At 42.1% G+C, this 18,991-nt stretch overlaps 2 protein-coding genes across 3 annotated transcripts in view; one reads left to right on the forward strand and one right to left on the reverse strand.

Annotated features, from left to right (window-relative positions):
• The window catches only part of CMSS1 (cms1 ribosomal small subunit homolog), a 400,717-nt gene that overhangs the window by 220,977 nt on the left and 160,749 nt on the right, over nt 1-18,991 (reverse strand). The gene's annotated exons all lie outside the window — the stretch shown is intronic.
• Nucleotides 13,069-18,991, forward strand: part of FILIP1L (filamin A interacting protein 1 like) — a 156,370-nt gene continuing 150,447 nt past the window's right edge. The window contains exons 1-2 of the mRNA XM_069761019.1: nt 13,069-13,342; nt 14,177-14,350. Of these exons, the coding sequence (XP_069617120.1) occupies nt 13,079-13,342; nt 14,177-14,350 (438 nt within the window). The 5' untranslated portion in view covers nt 13,069-13,078. The remainder of the gene's footprint in view (nt 13,343-14,176; nt 14,351-18,991) is intronic.

The raw sequence follows: 18,991 nt of genomic DNA on the forward strand, positions 1-18,991 counted from the left end.
ATTATTAGTGTAGAAGATGACGGCCACCGACGTGACCCGCTGCAGACACAAGCCACCTTGTGTCACCATTCCCTCCCCATCATATGAAACCTCACATTGTTAAAAAAAAAGCAAAAAAAAAAGCTCCTCATTAGAGCCGGGCGGCTGTTTTGGTCGGTGATGTCACTGCTACGTTATGTGCCGGCAGAAGAATACAATTATTGTAAGCCGGGCTTTAGTAACAAATAATTATAAACAAAGCAGCCTGGAAAAATGGAACGACGCTGCTCAAAAAGCAAAAGTAACCTTATATGGTAGCTTAGGAAAACTGTACGCTCACGCTAGAAACATCGTCCTCTTTGCAGAAAATAACATAAAAAAATAACCCAGTGGTGAAAGCTCAATGGCTTTACTGATTTCAAGATGCAAGGTGGAAGAAAAGGTACTAAGTCAACTAGACGTAAAAGGGGTTCTCTGGGATTTGTGAAACTGTCCTCCTAAAACTAAGCCAATAACAGGTTGTCGTAGCACAATCAGCCAAGATCTGCTGCGTAACCTGCAACAAGTGTTGAAAGTGTCTGCAGCACTCCTACAGGGGAAATGGAGTAACACAGTGTTGGGTCCTCCAAGAAACAAAAAATATTTTAGCAGATTTGATGCTTGACCTCAAACAATTCCCCGATGTTGTCTCATCTTCCAGCGTCGCTTAGATGATATGGATTTACACATTCCGCAGATCCAAAGAGGGGTTGTCCACTGGGCTACAAAAATAAAGCCATATTTTCTTAGGCTCGAGTTCATATGAGGACATCCAGCAGAGGGCGCATCAACCGGGTTTTTACAGGCAGGGGCGGCTGCATTAGCAGGATTCTGCTTGTAAAATTAGTTAACCCTTTCAGATGGATTTACAGCGTGGGACGAGACTGATCGTTGGAAGGTATGGGATATTGTTGTTTGTTTTGTTTACATTTGTTTCAGGCGACAAGTGTCTTCAGGTGGATTACCAGTATAATAAAATATTACAACAACCTGTGCATTTATTTCATTAAAATACTTTGTAATAATGTGTGTGTGTTTTTAACCATTTCATACTATTGGATTAATAATAGATAGGTGTCATAATTGATGCCTCTCCATTATTAATCTGGCTTAATGTCACCTTACAATAGCAAGGTGACATTAACCCTTCATTACCCCATATCCCACCGCTACACAGGAGTGGGAAGAGAGTGGCCAAGTGCCAGAATAGGCGCATCTTCCAGATGTGCCTTTTCTGGGGTGGCTGGGGGCAGATGTTTTTAGCCGAGGGGGAGGGGGAGGGGCAATAACCATGGACCCTCTCCAGGCTATTAATATCTGCCCTCAGTCACTGGTTTTATCACTCTGGCGGAGAAAATTGCACGGGGGCCCACGCCCATTTTTTCCGCGATTTAACCCTTTAATTTAATAGCTAGAGCGGCCAAATTTTGCACATACACACTACTAACATTAGTAGTGTGGAATATGCAAAAAAAAAGGGATATGAGACGGTTTATTGTATGTAAACCATGTATCATATCATGTCGGCTTTCAGAAGGAGATAGCAAAGCCGGCAATTGAATTACCGGCTTTTAAGCTATCTAGCGCTGTATGATATACATACCGTATATACTAGAGTATAAGCCGACCCGAGTATAAGCCGACCCCCCTAATTTTGCCACAAAAAACTGGGAAAACTTATTGACGCGAGTATAAGCCTAGGTTGGAAATGCAGCATTTACCGGTGAATTTCAAAAATAAAAATAGATCATTATTTCCCCATAGCTGTGCCATATACGGTGCTCTGCACCGTTCATTGTGCCCCATAGATGTGCCATATACGGTGCTCTGCACCGTTCACTGTGCCCCATAGATGTGCCATATACGGTGCTCTGCACCGTTCACTGTGCCCCATAGATGTGCCATATACGGTGCCCTGCACCGTTCACTGTGCCCCATAGATGTGCCATATACGGTGCCCTGCACCGTTCACTGTGCCCCATAGATGTGCCATATACGGTGCTCTGCACCGTTCACTGTGCCCCATAGATGTGCCACATACGGTGCTCTGCACCGTTCACTGTGCCCCATAGATGCTCCACATAAATCTCTGCCGCCGCCGCTGCTGCTGCTGCAATAAAAAAAAAAAAAACACATACTCACCTCCCTTGATTGCAGCTCCCGGCGTCTCGTTCCGGCGCCTCCATCTTCCCGGCGTCTCTGCTCTGACTGATCAGGCAGAGGGCGCCGCGCACACTATATGCGTCATCGCGCCCTCTGCCTGAACAGTCAGAGCGCAGACGCCGGGAAGATGGAGGCGCCGGCCGGGAAGATGGAGCGACGCTCGGCGGCTGGAACGAGGACAGGTGAATATGCTATACTTACCTAGTCCTGGCGATCCTCGCACTGTCCCTCTGCCTGGTCTTCGGTGCCGCAGCTTCTTTCTCTATCAGCGGTCACCGGCACCGCTGATTAGAGGAATGAATAGGCGGCTCCACCCCTATGGGAGGTGGAGCCGCTTATTCATTTCTGTAATGAGCGGTCCCACGTGACTGCTGAAGAAGGGAAGAAGCTGCAGCACAGAAGACCGTGGGACGGCAGGGACAGCGCGAAGATCGCTGGGACTAGGTAAGTATGCCTCAGCGCCCTCACCCGCCGACCCTGCCACCCACCTTGACTCGAGTATAAGCCCCCAGGGGCACTTTCAGCCCAAAATTTTGGGCTGAAAATCTCGGCTTATACTCGAGTATATACGGTATACATACATATATATATATATATATATATATATATATCTATATATCTAATATATAAAGCTGAATGTGTGTATGTGTGTATGTGTGTATGTCCGGGATTGGCATCTGAACCGTCACAGCTACAGCCACAAAATTTTGCACAGTCACACATCTGGACCCCGAGAGCGTCATAGGCTATGTTGTGAGGTGATATTTTAACCCCGCGCTTTCCAATTCACCAAACAATTTTGCCCCTATCTACATAATGGGGAAGAAAGTGAAAGGAAAAGTGTTGGAGGCAAATTGACAGCTGCCAGATGTGAACAAGGGGGACTTAAAGAATGAGAGCGATGGTGCCAAAGAGTATATACCGTACAGTTGCTAAGGTGGGGCCCCGACATGGGATACTCACCACACACGGGGATATGAACACACACACAAAATGCGCCACACACTACCACGTGCTTGAACACATATACCACCCTCAGCACACATTTCACCACACATACACCAACCTCGCCACATAAAAGTCGAAACACAAAAGTCGCCGCTCAAAACTCGCCACGCGCAAAACTCGCCACATGCAAAACAAGGCTCACGCAAAACTTGCACCCGCAGAAAAATTGCCACATGCACAAAAGTTGCAACACATGCAAAAGTTGCCTCAAACAAAACTTGCACATACTCAAAAGGCACCAGACATAAAACTCGCCACGCGCAAAACTCGCCATGCACAAAACTTGCTGCACACAACTTGCTACACTAACCTGTCACATGCAACTCGACACACAAAAAGTTGCTACACGCATGTCGCCACACAAAACTCATCTCACAAAAGTCGCCACATGCATGTCGCCACACGCAACTCAACACACACAACTTGACAAACGAAACTCGCCCTAAAACACACACAAGTCTGGTATTATCCTTCAAAAATAAAAATCTGATTAATACGCAGACAAACTACAAGAGCAACAAATGTACCATATAGGAAATACGGCAGCTGTCAGTCACATGACCTGTCTATTATGTGTATGCGTGAGCTAATATATACTGCCAGGGGGAGGGCTTCCTGTTGGCTGGGGATTTATCAGGCTGCCAATTTAGCTTACAAATACTGAGGTTAAAATACTGACCAAATAACATGTGAACGAGGTCTAATACAGGAGGAGATGACATACAGATATATACTATGTACAGGGGAGATAACACACAGGTATATACTATATACAGGAGAGATGACACACAGGTATATACTATATAGAGGAGGAGATGACATACAGGTACATACTATATACAGGAGGAGATGACATACAGGTATATACTATATAGAGGTGAGATGACACACAGCAGGTATATACTATATACAGGGGAGATGACATACAGGTATATACTATATACAAGAGGAGATGACACACAGGTATATACTATATACAGGAGCAGATGACCTACAGGTATATACTATATACAGGAGGAGATGACATACAGGTATATGCTATATATAGGAGGAGATGACATACAGGTATATACTATATACAGGAGGAGATGACACACAGATATATACTATATACAGGGGAGATGACACACAGGTATATACTATATACAGGAGGAGATGACATACATGTATATACTAGATATAGGAGGAGATGACATACAGGTATATACTATATACAGGGGAGATGACACACAGCAGGTATATACTATATACAGGGGAGATGACATACAGGCATATACTATATACAGGGGAGACAACACACAGCAGGTATATACTATATACAGGGAAGATGACATACAGGTGTATACTATATATAAGGGAGATGACAAACATGTATATACTGAGGTGAAAATGAGAGGTGTGAGGTGAAAATGAAAAGGTGTGAGTGCAAAATGAGAGGAGTGAGGGAAAATAGTGGAGTGATCGGAAAATGACAGATGTGAGGTCGAAATGACAAGTGTTAGGGGGAATGAGAGGTGTGAGGGAGAAAATGAGAGATGTGAGGGGGAAAATGAAAGATGTGATGGGGAAAATGAGAGGCGTGATGGGAAAATAAGAGAAGTGAGGTGTTATAACTAAACACAGATATTTACTATGCCCAGGCAATGCTGGGCTCTTCAGCTAGTATATATATATATATATATATATATATCTCTATCTATCTATCTATATATACACACTAGATTGTGGCCCGATTCTAACGCATCGGGTATTCTAGAATATGCATGTCCCCGTAGTATATGGACAATGATGATTCCAGAATTCGCGGCAGACTGTGTCCGTCGCTGATTGGTCGAGGCAACCTTTATGACATCATCGTCGCCATGGCAACCATTATGACATCTACGTCGATACTGTGCCCGTCGCTGATTGGTCGAGGCGAATTCGCGGTAGACTGTGCCCGTCGTTGATTGGTCGAGGCAAACTTTATGACATCTTCGTCGCCATGCTGTGCCCGTCGCTGATTGGTCGAGGCCTGGCGGCTTCGACCAATCAGAGACGCTGGATTTCCAGGACAGACAGAAAAACCCTTAGACAATTATATATATAGATATATAGACGGTATATATGTTTTTATGATTATTTGAGCCCATGGATCCATGGTATGTCCGTTTTGCAAGCCTGCAAGAAAATCTTGCAGTACGGATGCCATACGAATTACATACGGAGGATGACATGCGCAAAATAGGATGACATGTGCAAAATACGCTGACACACCCTGCCTACGGATGACATACGGATCACTATTTTGGGGACTTTTCTGCGTATTACGGCCGTAAATAACTGACCATATTTTCATATGCTTAGTGTGACACCGGCCTAACAGCCACAAGTGGAATCTCGATCCATCCGCGGTTAACATGTTGAATGTCGCTGCCAGTCTCTGACAGCAGGATTTAACTCGAGCTGAAAAAAATATAAATTCAAAAATATATATTTAAAAAAAAAAAAACGGTTAAATCACCCCCTTTTTTGCCACATTCAAAATAAAATAAATAATACACATATTTGGCATCGCTGTGTTCAGAACCACCTGATGTATCAAAATATCAAAATAATTAATCCAATCTGTAAATGGCATAACAAGGGGACAAAAATAAAGACGCAGGTATTATGTATTTTGGGTTGCCACAACACTGCAATAAAATACAATAACGTGATCAATTGCATCTAACCCAAAATCGTATCAATAAAAAAGTCAGCTCGGCGCGCAAAAAAAAATAAGCCCTCACACAACTCCAGATCTCAAAAAAAGGAAACGCTGCGGGTCTCGGAAAATGGTGCGTTTTTTTGTTGTTGTTGTTAATTTACAAACTTTGGAATTTTTATTTTCACCATTTAAATAAAAAAGAACCTGTACATGTTTGGTGTCTATGAACTCCTAATGACTTGGAGAATCATTATGGTAGGTCAGTTTTACCATTTAGCTAACATGGTAAAAACCACCCAAAAAACAATTGTGGAATTCACTTTTGTTTACAATTTCACACAGCACTTGGAATTTTTGTGTCGTTTTCCACTATACTATACGATGTTACGATTCCTCCGGTAAAGTGAGTGATTGGAGATTGCCTAAGCTATGTAACGGAGCTGTTTGCCTCTGAGCCTGCTAGATGTAGTTTCTGCTTCCTCTTTGCCTGATTCAGTTGTTTCGTGTTCTGATCTTTGGATCTTGTTCTATCCTTTGTCTTGCCCTTTTGCCTTTATCCGCTATCTCCTGGATTTTTGACCCAGGACCATGATCTTACTTATGCCTTTGTCTTTTCCCTTGGTATTCTACGTGCTCTCTTGGTACTGACCATGGAACGTCTGACTTCTCTGCCTCACAATCTGTCTGTGACAGGGGCGGACATATCATTGGTGAAACTGCACAGGGGCCCTAGAGGTGAGGGGGACCATTTATACCTCCAAAGTAGGTGCAGTTTTGCATTTTTAGGAGATCTTGGTCTGCAAAGGACCCATGTATTGTTCTTGCACAGGGGCCCTTTTCTGTCTGTGTCCGCCAGTGGTCTGTGAGTAGTGACTAGCGTCACAACTCATTTTGCAAAAAAGCCCTCACATGGCCATATTGACTGAAAAATAAAAAAGTTAAGGCTTTAGGAATAAGGGGAGCGAAAAATTAAAATGCAAAAACAGAAAACCCCAAGGTTGTGAAATTGTTTGTCTGTGACTGTGATGTGGGCTAAATAAATGGCAAGCACCTGGCATGGTTCAGAGTTCCTACAAAAGGAATAAAGTGGTCAACTCCAGAGTCTGCTAAATCTTTCTGACAGTCTTTTGCATTCAAGCGGGGGGTCTGATTTGCCGTTTAAGCAACCCCATGGGCAGCTCTCACAGAAATTTTACTTGGTCTTCCAGACCTTATCTTGATTTCCACTGTTTCTGTTAACTGCCATTACTTAAATACATTTCGAACTGAGTAAAGGGCAGCTTGAAAACACTTAGCTATTTTCTTATAGCCTTTTCCTGCTTTGTGGGCCTCCACCATTATCATTTTCAGAGTGCTAGGCAGCTGCTTAGAAGAACCCACGGCTGCTGTTTTTTGGCACAAGGTTAGAGGAGGCTCGTTTTTTTAAAGTTGGGAAATTTGCATTCCATGGCCTTTTCTGTCGATGATAGTGAACAAGCCATAATCCTAATAGGCTAATTAAAGGGAACCTGTCACCCCCAAAATCGAAGGTGAGCTAAGCCCACCAGCATCAGAGGCTTACCTAAAGCATTCTGTAATGCTGTAGATAAGTCCCCAATGTATCTTGAAAGATGAGAAAAAGAGGTTAGATTATACTCACCCAGGGGCGGTCCCGGTCAGATTTTGGTCCGATGGGCGTCACGGTCCGGTCCGGGGCCTCCCATCTTCTTACGATGACATCCTCTTCTCATATTCACGCTGCGGCTCCGGTGCAGGCATACTTTGTCTGCCCTGTTGAGGGCAGAGCAAAGTGCTGCAGTGCGCAGGCCCCGGGCCTCTCTGACCTTTCCCGGCGTCTGTGCACTTAAGTAGTTTGCTCTACCCTCAACAGGGCAGACAAACTATGATGTATGGGTGAGTATAATCTAACCTCTTTTCCTCATCTTTCAGGATACATCGGGAGCTTATCTACAGCATTACATTATATAACACAGCCCAAGTAGTATATAACACAGCCACGTAGTATATTGTCCAGCCACGTAGTATATTGCATAGCCACGTAAGTATATAACACAGCCCATGCAGTATATAGCACAGCCCATGTAGTATATAACACAGCCCATGTAGTATATAGCACAGCCACGTAGTATATAACACAGCCCACGTAGTATATAGCACAGCCACATAGTATATAACACAGGCCATGCAGTATATAACACAGCCCATGCAGTAAATAACACAGCCCACGTAGTATATAGCAAAGCCATGTAGTATATAACACAGCCCACATAGTATATAGCACAGCCCACGCAGTATATAACACAGCCCACATCGTATATAGCACAGCCACGTAGTATATAACACAGCCCACATAGTATATAGCACAGCGCACGTAGTATATAGCACAGATATGTAGTATATAACACAGGCCACGCAGTATACAACACAGCCCATGTAGTATATAACACAGCCCACGTAGTATATTGCCAAGCCACGTAGTATATTGCACAGCCACGTAGTATATTGCACAGTCCACGTAGTATATAGCAGAGACGTAGTATATAACACAGCCCACGTAGTATATAGCAATGTGGGCACCACATCCCTGTTAAAAAAATGAATTAAAATAAAAAATAGTTATATACTCACCATCCGGCGGCCCCTGGATCCAGCCCAGGCGTTTAGCGATGCTCCTCGCGACGGTCTGGTCCCAAGAATCCATTGCGGCAATGAGCGGAGATGACGTAGCGGTCACCGCTACGTCATCTCCGGTCATTGCCGCAATGGATTCTTGGGACCAGACCGTCGCGAGGAGCATCGCTAAACGCCTGGGCTGGATCCAGGGGCTGCTGGATGGTGAATATATAACTATTTTTTATTTTAATTCTTTTTTTTTTTTTTTTTTTAACAGGGAGCGTCGCGAGGAGCAGGAAAGGGGCCGGAAGGTGAGAATATAATGATTTTTTATTTTTTTTAATTATTTTTAACGTTAGATCTTTTTACTATTGATGCTGCATATTGATGCAGACGGAAGTACCCCTTAGACAATTATATAGATATATAAGAAGGAAGGAATACGTTTATTCCGAAACGCGTCGGCTTTTGGTCTATTGTGCTATCCGTAGCCGGTCACGTGTGTGCTCACGTGACTGTGACGTCACGCTAGGTCCTGCACTGTCGGGATACCTAGCGGCTAACTTTCACAGCGCGCAGCTATTTCACGCTGCCTAAACACAAATAGCGGCCGTGTTAGAGCGCTGCTTCCGGCCGGAGCAGCGTTCACCGCCCGCCGAAGCTCCCGAACTCACTTGAAGGTCCGACCATAGGAGGAGGACTTCATTAAGCAACGCAATAGAGAGAAAGTAACCGGATCACAGGAGGTAACGTTGTTCGGGTTAGGTTCTTCGGTGTAACTTTATTGTTCCATATACAGTTCCTTGTGTTTTTCTTTTATATAGATTTCATATATCCTCTTGGTAGGATTTGTTTAGCAAGTGCGCCCTTATAATATTGAAATATTCTTTATATTATAGTATCCATATTGGGACGGCAATTTACATTAAAATACACCCAGTGGGTAAAACTGAATGAAAAAGACTGAAGGTCTATATGGTGCTTGAAAGGTACAACCATAGATAAAAGTGGGGCTGATAGGTAATTAAGACTTGACAGGCTATTCATTGGTCCATTGTTTAATGAAAGGGTATTGCTCCTAGCGCGGATATATTATTATCTAGATATATATATAGTTGCCTAAAATACAACGGAAATGTCATCTTTAACTGTTCACAATACCATAAATTTTGTGCCCAAACTTTTACATGCTACTGTACCTAATACATATTGGGATAGAATCTTGGCATACCCCTTTAACCCTCATGCAATAGCATTAGGGAGGCGTCTGATTGGCTCCAAATTTATTATGCATCAGTTTAACGACCCCAAACATACAGCCAATGTCATTAAGAACTATGTTCATTGTAAAGAAGAACAAGGAGTCCTAGCAGTAACGATATGGCCTCCACAGAAGATCTGTGGTTAGTTCTCCAAGATGTTTGGAACAACCTCCATGCCTACCTGGAAAAAAACAAATGCTCTTTTGAAGGCAAAGGGAGGTTGCATCAAATATTAATTTGATTTAGATTTAGCTTTTGTTCATTCATTTTGCTTATTGATAATACTAAACTATTAACACTTTTTTTGGAAAACATTTTTACTTTGCAGTAATTGGAAACGTTGTTATTTATATACCGTAGGTCCATTTTTCCAGACAGTATTGTGTATGACACACTCAGCAACAAAATGGCCAAAGAAAGAATTAAAAAATGTTGGGAAGTTTATATCGTGAGACACACAGACATCATTAAGACAATTGGCTGGATGAATTTTAGCCACAAGTGAAATCCCTCACTTTATAAACTCCAGAAACGCGGCCATGGATAGTCCTTGGTGAACTTGGCAGACATGAGTTCATTGCGAAGACACGCTTCCACATCATCACACAGAAGTGGATTGTTTTGATCTCCGCCTTAACAAACCACTTTAAGGACATGCTGGTTTGTGGTCGACTGTTAATTCATACATAAAATATTCTTCTATAAATGCTCCGTTGTTACATTGCCGTCTGAGCCTGGGAGTCAATGACAGTAGTCCTGAGGTGAACTGTTCCGATGACATCATAGTAAAGATTATGTTATTCTAGACGAGGTTACAAAAGTAAGTAAAAAAGTGGTTATCAGATAATTCCGGATTTAGACATCTATATGATCACACGCATTACAATGGAGTGTGTCATACACTGGCATATAACCTACATATGTCTGCATTATCTCCACCTACTAATGAACAGTCTCAAAGATTTCCAAATTGTAATTACATATAAGATGGGTATTTCAGAAGATTACGTTACAAAATGAAGGCTCACTGACCCCCAAAAATGGTCAGGAATGATTACGAGAAATCTGGATAATAATTCAACCCAGATGAGTTTGCCGTAATGCCTGGTGGTATCTTTGCAGTCCATGTAGATGCTAAGCAGAGTAGTCTAGGTTGTCCTAGGGGTGGACGACTATCTAGACCAACCGTAATCTTAATGTTAAATAAGTGCTCTTGCAAAATGCCCAGAAACCTCACTGTTTTTTGGGTTCTTGGGATCCATGTCCACTGCAGGTAGCTGAAAGTTTCTAAACCTGTAATGTTATAGGGGTTGTCAGTGATGAGACAACGGACTTCACACTCCCATTAAAGGGTTATTCCACACAAAAAATATATATAACAGCGATTATTTGTGGATCGCTGGGGGATGGACTGCCGAGACCCTCAGGAAACCCTAGGGCTGCAAGCCTGGCCTGAATGGAGTGGAAGTGCACATGCTCAGCCTCCACTCCATTCAATTCTCCAGGCCTTCCGGAAAAAGCTGAGCACTATGCTTGGCATTCCTATAGACCAGAGAGAAGCGGAGGCCGATCACATCCACCTCCACTCCATTCAAGATGGAGCTGAACAGTCCCATTGTCGGGATTCCAGAGCCCTTATCTTGGGATCGCCAAGGGTCCTAGCAGTCGGACTCTCAGTGATCAGCAAGTTGTCCCTTATTTTCTGTATACCCTCTAATAGGATAATACCCAATATTAAGAAAACCAGATAACACTGAACATGCATAATATTTTAGGACGGCAATATTCTTGCCATGGAAAATTCATCCAATTAGGAAAGGGGATCTTAAAGAGGTATTCCAGTAGACAATAATTGTCCTCTATCCACTCAATCTATATATATAATTGTCTAAGGGTTTTTCCGTCTGTCTTTCTGTCTGTCCTGGAAATCCCGCGTCTCTGATTGGTCGAGGCCGCCAGGCCTCGACCAATCAGCGACCGGCACAGTATCGACGTAGAAATCCCGCGTCTCTGATTGGTCGAGGCTTGGCGGCCTCGACCAATCAGCAACGGGCACAGCGACGATGTCATAATGGTTGCCATGGCGACGATGATGTCATAAAGGTTGCCTCGACCAATCAGCGACGGGCACAGTCTGCCGCAAATTCTGGAATCATCATTGTCCATATACTACCGGGACATGCATATTCTAGAATACCCGATGCGTTAGAATCGGGCCACAATCTAGTAGGTCATAACTGTTTAGCAAGGTTTGGTTTCCACCACTAGGACCCTCACTGATTGCCAGATCAGGGGGTACGTATGCGGCCCTCTCTCCTCTAGGCGCGATACCACAGCCAGGAGGAATTGAATTGGGCGGCTGGTCATAGGGTACCGTCACACAGTGCAATTTTGATCACTACGACGGCACGATTCGTGACGTTCGAGCGATATAGTTACGAGATCGCAGTGTCTGACAATCGTATACGATGTGCGCATAGTAACCAACGGCTTCTACATCGCACATACGTCATGAAATTATCGCTCCAGCGTCGTAGATTGCAAAGTGTGACAGCAGTCTACGACGCTGGAGCGATATTGTTACGACGCTGGAGCATCACGGATCGTACCGTCGTAGTGATGAAAATTGCACTGTGTGACGGTACCCTTACATGTGCGCTCCTGCTCCATCCATTGTTTACGGGAGTCATGTTGATGGCCAAGAGCAGAGCTACACTATCTTCAATAGTGTCAGACTATGAATGAAGCAGCATAGAACATGTGCAACCAGCTTCTCCATTCAACTCTTGGATAGGTGATGGTTACTGCATTTTTTCATTGAAAAATCTCAGTTAAATCTTGGTTAGTACTGTTCAACAAAAATGATTGGTCAAGATGGCGTCCTAGGCATCAGTCCACCATAGGGAACCGTTGTAAATAAATGCATACTGCATGGTATATGTCTCTTTGTAGTGGAGCTTGGTATAGGAACGGAAAGTCTGCAGCATTTTCCCGTTACAATTAAACAGTATGCCATCCAGAAAGAGACCGACATACACTTTTAGCTTCTGACTGGTGACTGGTCTCCTATGGGCACGTAACGACACATGCTATTCACATAGTGTGCACCTAGCCTGACCATGGCAAATTTCTGGACCGATGCATATAGTCTGAGTATAATCGTAAAGAGTCACTCATTTTTCATATACAGACAAGGCACTATTGCCATTGTCATGATCAGTGTACAGGGCTATGGAATGTGTTGGTGCTCTATCTGATATACGATTTATTAAAATAAAAAAAATAAAAATAATTTTCACACTTATGTTTTGGCAGCTTTCTAAAAATGCGACCAGAAAGTAACAGCATTGAGTGTCCAGACAAGACAATGACCTGTAGAGAAGAAAACATCTACCAACGAATCCACGAGGACACCGATACTATTAAAAGGAACAGGAGTAAGAAGGAGCGAGACTATATTTCTGAGACGGGGACAATCCTAAGAAGTCAGAAATCAGATCGGAAACAAAAGGCCTCTAGCAGAAAGGCAGATGACCTCTCTCGGGATGACCTGCTGTTCCTTCTTAGCGTGCTGGAGGGAGAGCTACAAGTAAGTCATAGATCATCCTTCAGGCAATAAACAGGCTATATATTTGGGATATAAATATGGGTCTGTCTTGCCAGCATCTGCTGATCCTATAAATTACATGTTAAAGTGCTGTCATTATTACATGCTAATGGTATGCATATCCTCTCCTCATCACAGACAGGGAGGACAATATTAGCTTCAGTTAAATGATTTTCGGCCCTGTGGGAAGTGAAGCTCTTATTTTATTATACAGTGTGGCTGTCATTTCCAGTTCAACTTTTTTCAGTTTTGTCTAATTTATAGCCAAACGCTTTACACTAAGCAACGAAACAGGAGCACTTATTCTCCATGTAATGTGAGTTTATGTCCATAGTGACCAAGGACTTCTTTGATGCAACAAATCTTGGAGATGCTCTTGATTGATATTTCCCATGGTTGTTGGAGATCTACATACAATTCACACAGAATGAGAGTCCGTCTACAGTCACGTCTGTGCAACTCTCCACTGTAAAGTCATTTCCCACTAGATAGTTTCATATTCTAGGACTTTTGGGTTTAGGCTATGTTCACATTACGTTCTGGCCACATGTTAGCGGCTCTGTTGGGAACAGATTTTAAGCGGTATTTGAGGAGGATTTTAGAAGATCTATTAAAAAAAACTCAGTGGTTGTGGCAAATTTAATTTCCTCAAGAAGGATGAAAACGGTCTCTGCATTGAAGGTGGAAACCCTAAGAGTCAATGTCCAATCCTTTAACGAGTCTTGAAACATGACTATGGATATAAGCCACAACACCTTCTTTGTTTCTAGGATGTAAGTTAGATGGCTACTAAAAAGTACATTTTTCTTCCTTTAGGCTCGAGATGAAGTCATATCTGTGCTGAAGGCAGAAAAAATTGACCTGGCTCTACTAGAAGCTCAATATGGGTTTGTAACTCCAAAACGAGTCTTGGAAGCCCTTCAGAGAGATGCAATCCAAGCAAATGCTACACAGTGGCAAGAAGATATCTACGAAAAGCCAATGTGTGAGGTGTGTATGGCTGGATCACGGAGCATAAAGTTTAACAAAACCAAAAATGCTGCGGAGATTAAAGAACTGCTCAATATTTTACTCTTAAACATCTTTATAGGGGTGATGTTAAATTCAATATTAGCATATTAACATCTCTTCATACTTTCATGGTCGGGAAATAGAGCTCTGATATTTCTATATAGACTTACAAGCCAGTAATTGTTGCAGCCACAAAATACAAATTTAGGAGCGATAAGCGAGTGCCTATGGCCCCATGAAAGTGGTAGTGGAGCCAGGTTTACTTTTACATCTGTACGTATTTATTTTTATTAACATTTTATTACTTTCATGGTTTGATTAATTTTGTGGTACTGGGTAATGACAATAAATATGTTTATCTTAGAATTTCCACACATAAAAATTAGGAGCTGGATATGGAGGGAGTATGAATGATGTGAATTTCTAAGGTAGCTATAGCATGAATCTTAAAAAATTAAAACAGTTAAAGGCAGCAGAATAATTTCATTTGCTTTAGATGTCAATTTTGAATATCACGAAAACTTAATTAATATTACATGTACTCGGAAATGTGCCTGTTCCGAACTGAAATATATCACTACCTAGTGTGAAAGTAAAAGTGTGCAACATGTAAACACAGGAAAGATCTGTGTTATTACATTACTGTCTGTGAAAAGTATGTAGTGAGAGACTCCAATTAACCCTTTACAGTTAACGGAATCCTTCCTTTGCAAATTAACCCTTGAGATGCAGCATTGTCCTCTACTTGCAGATTAACCCTTTAGAAGCAGTTGTATTCTAATCCTACCTCTGGGCTGCAAAATACACATGGAAATTTTAATACATTGGCAATAAATAACAATATTTGGCTTAAAAGCAGAGTTCAGGCTCTTGGTGAGATAAATTTTCACTGTTCATTTAATCTATTCAATCGCCAATACAGGCCATGAGTTTAAGGATCAATTTGCCATTCAGATGTTGCATAGAATCATCATCCGTCAGAGTTGGCATTTCCCAAAGAAGAGAATGTCACCAGATTTCACGATTACTCTGGTAAAATGAAAACAAAACCTGCATCCCTGTAACATCATGGAAAATCTCATGACTTGCTAATGACATGTATTTGAAAAAAAGTCTTACAATTCAAACTATTGACACTTCTTACGTTTTTCTTTCGACCGATATGTCTGCTTCAATTTAGCTAATGTCACCCACGCTAAATTCACTGCTCACAGTCTCCTGCCCCACAGCAATCACATGTTTATTATCAATCCCGTGGATAGCGGATAAATGTTGATTATGGGGCAAGTCTTAAAAAAGGTACTAGAGATTAAGTATACTATCCATATACCATAAGATGCTGATGAAGAAGCGAATGCTTTAAAAAATAAGGCAGAGAAATAAACTGCATACATAATGTGTGCAAACATTAAGTTTAGGTTGCCAACAATTTTTTTCGGCCTATTTTGGGGGTATTGTGTGAAATTATGTACAATTTGCCTTTTTTATGTTGTTCCAATACACACAAAGGAAATAAACGTGTACAAGAAAACATGTGTAATTGTAATAATTTTCTAGGAGAAATACTTAATCTCCTAGAACAACTTCAAAGGTGTCAACACTTTTGGCCATGACACTATGCATGTACAGTGGTTTGCAAAAGTATTCACTCCTTTAGCTTTTTACCGATTTTTCTTTTACAACCGGTGTTTAAATTTTCTTGTAATCATATTTGTGTGTGATGCATCAGCACTAAATAGTCTAAGTTGGCGAATTGAAATTAGAAAAATATAGGCATAAACTAAATTTATGGGATTAAATAACTAAAAATTGGCACGTGCATATGTATTCAGCCCTTTTGCTGTGCAGCCCCGAAAATTGCATCCATTATCATCAAATGGAAAGAACCTGGTACCACAACAAACCTGTCAAGAGAGGGCCGTCCACAAAAACTCTCAGCCCGGGTAAGGAGGGAATTAATCAGAGAGGCAATACAGAAACTAAAGGTAACCCTGAAGGAGCTTCAGAGATACGAACATAATAAGCCATATACTCCATAGAGGTGGCCTTTATGGAAGAGGGGGCAGAAAAAAAAGCCTTTACTTACAGAAAAAAATTGGAAGGCTCATTTTGATATTGCAAAAAGACATATGGGAGACTCCACAAATGTATGGAGGAAGGTGCTGTGGTCAGATGACACCAAAATTGAACTTTTTGGACACCAAGGTAAACACTATGCTTGGTGCCAAACCAACATCACTCATCATCCCAATAACACCATCCCCACAGTGAAACATGGTGGTGGCAGCATCACGTTGTGGGGATATTTTTCTTCAGCAGAGACAGGGGTAAATGGATGGTGCAAAATACAGGGATATTTTTGAGCAAAACTGTTTCAGTCTGTCAGGGATTTGACACTGGGATGGAGGTTCACCATCCAACAAGTCAATGACCCCAAGCACACTGGAAAAGCAACACTCGAGGGGTTTAAGGGTTAATGTGTAAATATTTTCGAGTGGCCTAGTCAAAGCCCAGACCTTAATCCAATTGAGAATTGCTGTTCACCAAAGGAAACCATCTAACGAAGAATCTGGAGCAGTTTAGCCCTGAGGAATGGGCAAAAATTCCAGTGGCAAGATGTGAAAAGCTCACAGAGACTTATCCAAAGTGACTTGCAGCTGTAATTGCTGCAAAAGGAGGCTCTACAAAGTACTGACTTTAGGGGGGGGTGAATAGTTATGCACACTGAAGTTTTCAGTTATTTTGTCCTACTTTGTTGCTTGCTTCACAATAAAAAGAAAAACAAATGTTTACAGTTGTAGGCATGGTCTTTACAGGAACTGATGCAAACCCTCAAAAAACAGTGAAAATCCAGGTTGTGTTGTAGCAAAACACAAAAAGTGCCAATGGAGTTAATACTTTCGCAAGCCACTGTAATAGATGTTAACTTTATGAATATCTGAATTCCGTCCTCTGGGGCCTTCACAGATCCGGAGACTAGAAGGGATGCAGTGATGTGTCTCAGCTACATACTTTTCTTTGCACAGGGACGCTTTAGGTCACCCATTGTACAGGGAACTACAGCTAGCCCCCTTTCACTTAAAAAGGTTGTCCACTACTCTGACAACTCTTTCTCAATGTTTCCCCCCACGAAAATAACACCTATATTCACCTCCGGTGCTGGCGCCATTCTAGTGGTGTCAGTACTGGCTCTCCTGGGACTTGAGTGACATTGTAATGTCACACGTTCCTTGCGGTCAATCAGTACTGGCTTCACTCTCCCCTCAGTCTGACAAATCAGAAATCTGGAAGAAGTGAGATCTGTGGCTGCTCTCTCACACCCTCCGGATGTCAATTACGTCTAAAGGAGAGCAAAGTAAAGACAGCACTGACTGGCCCCAGGGATCACATGACATAATGTCACACAAACCCCGGGAGACCCAATGAAGATATCGCTGGAACAGCGCCGAAGCCGTAGAGGAGTATAGGTTTCATTTTACCAGGGGGAGACCTAGGTATTGAGAAGGGTTTGTCCGAGTAGCAGACAACCCCTTTAAATTGGGTGAGTAAACACTGTTGCGATGAGAAAAACAGTGAATAAGATGCATAGCTGCTCTTGAGTCCCAGGTTCGGTGGAGGTGGCACAAGAGATCCGATCCAGGCAGATCAAAAAGTGATGACATATCCTAGTAAGAAAAGACAAGACGACCCCTTTATGAGAAATCTTTTTTGATACAGATTTGCACATAGTAAGTTGGCATGTGATTTACACACAACAAAGAGAGCACTTTTTACAGACAAACGCAAGTTCTTGATTATTAGTTTATTTTATAAAATGGAGGCTTCAAAATTTGGAGCTTAAAGTGGGGCTTAAAAATCCCAGCATGTTTGCCATATAAAGTGGCGGGACAGTGTAATGTTTCATACAAGTGTGTAGAGTCACGTATCCCCAACAGTCATCTTAGTAATCGTAGCCCAAGGAATACATTTCCTAATGTAAACCACATCTATTTATTTTACCATTGCCAGGGACACCCTACACCATGAAAGTAATAAGAATAAAATTCTTTCTGCACGCCTATACTACCAACATGAAGAGAATTTTAATTTGAAATCTCATTCTATCATTGCTCTAATTCATCAGCCCTGGCATAAATCATGGCATTATTAAAGCTTTTAATGCAAAAATAATATTTGAAGTAATGAAAAATAGCAGATAATATATTTCTTTGAAATGGCGCTTCAATAGCTGCCAGTCAAGACGTAGCTCTCGCTCCGATTTCAGACATAGCACTTTTGTTAACAGTGTAACCTTTCCAGTTGAACTCTATCTGCTTTCAATTAAAACTTGAAATGTTAAACTTGGAAAGACTAATATTTTAGCCATTTACAAAGATGTCTCTCTGTAGGCCTGAAGTGGTAGAAATCTATTCTGACATGTGGACATGATGTCAGTGCTTGGCCGTACGCGGAGCAGGAGATTGTCCTGATTTTCACTACGTTGGTTTCTAAACAACATGCATTGTGGCTCGTTTGCTGATTAGGAATTTCTATAAATTTCCCAAAAAAGACCATAATAGCAAAAGAAATGTAAGCCACGTGCTAGATTACACATGAAAGACGAATTCAGCCGAGTATAGC

The sequence above is a fragment of the Ranitomeya imitator genome, chromosome 3 (assembly GCF_032444005.1).
Source record: "Ranitomeya imitator isolate aRanImi1 chromosome 3, aRanImi1.pri, whole genome shotgun sequence".
Taxonomy (NCBI): Eukaryota; Metazoa; Chordata; class Amphibia; order Anura; family Dendrobatidae; genus Ranitomeya; species Ranitomeya imitator.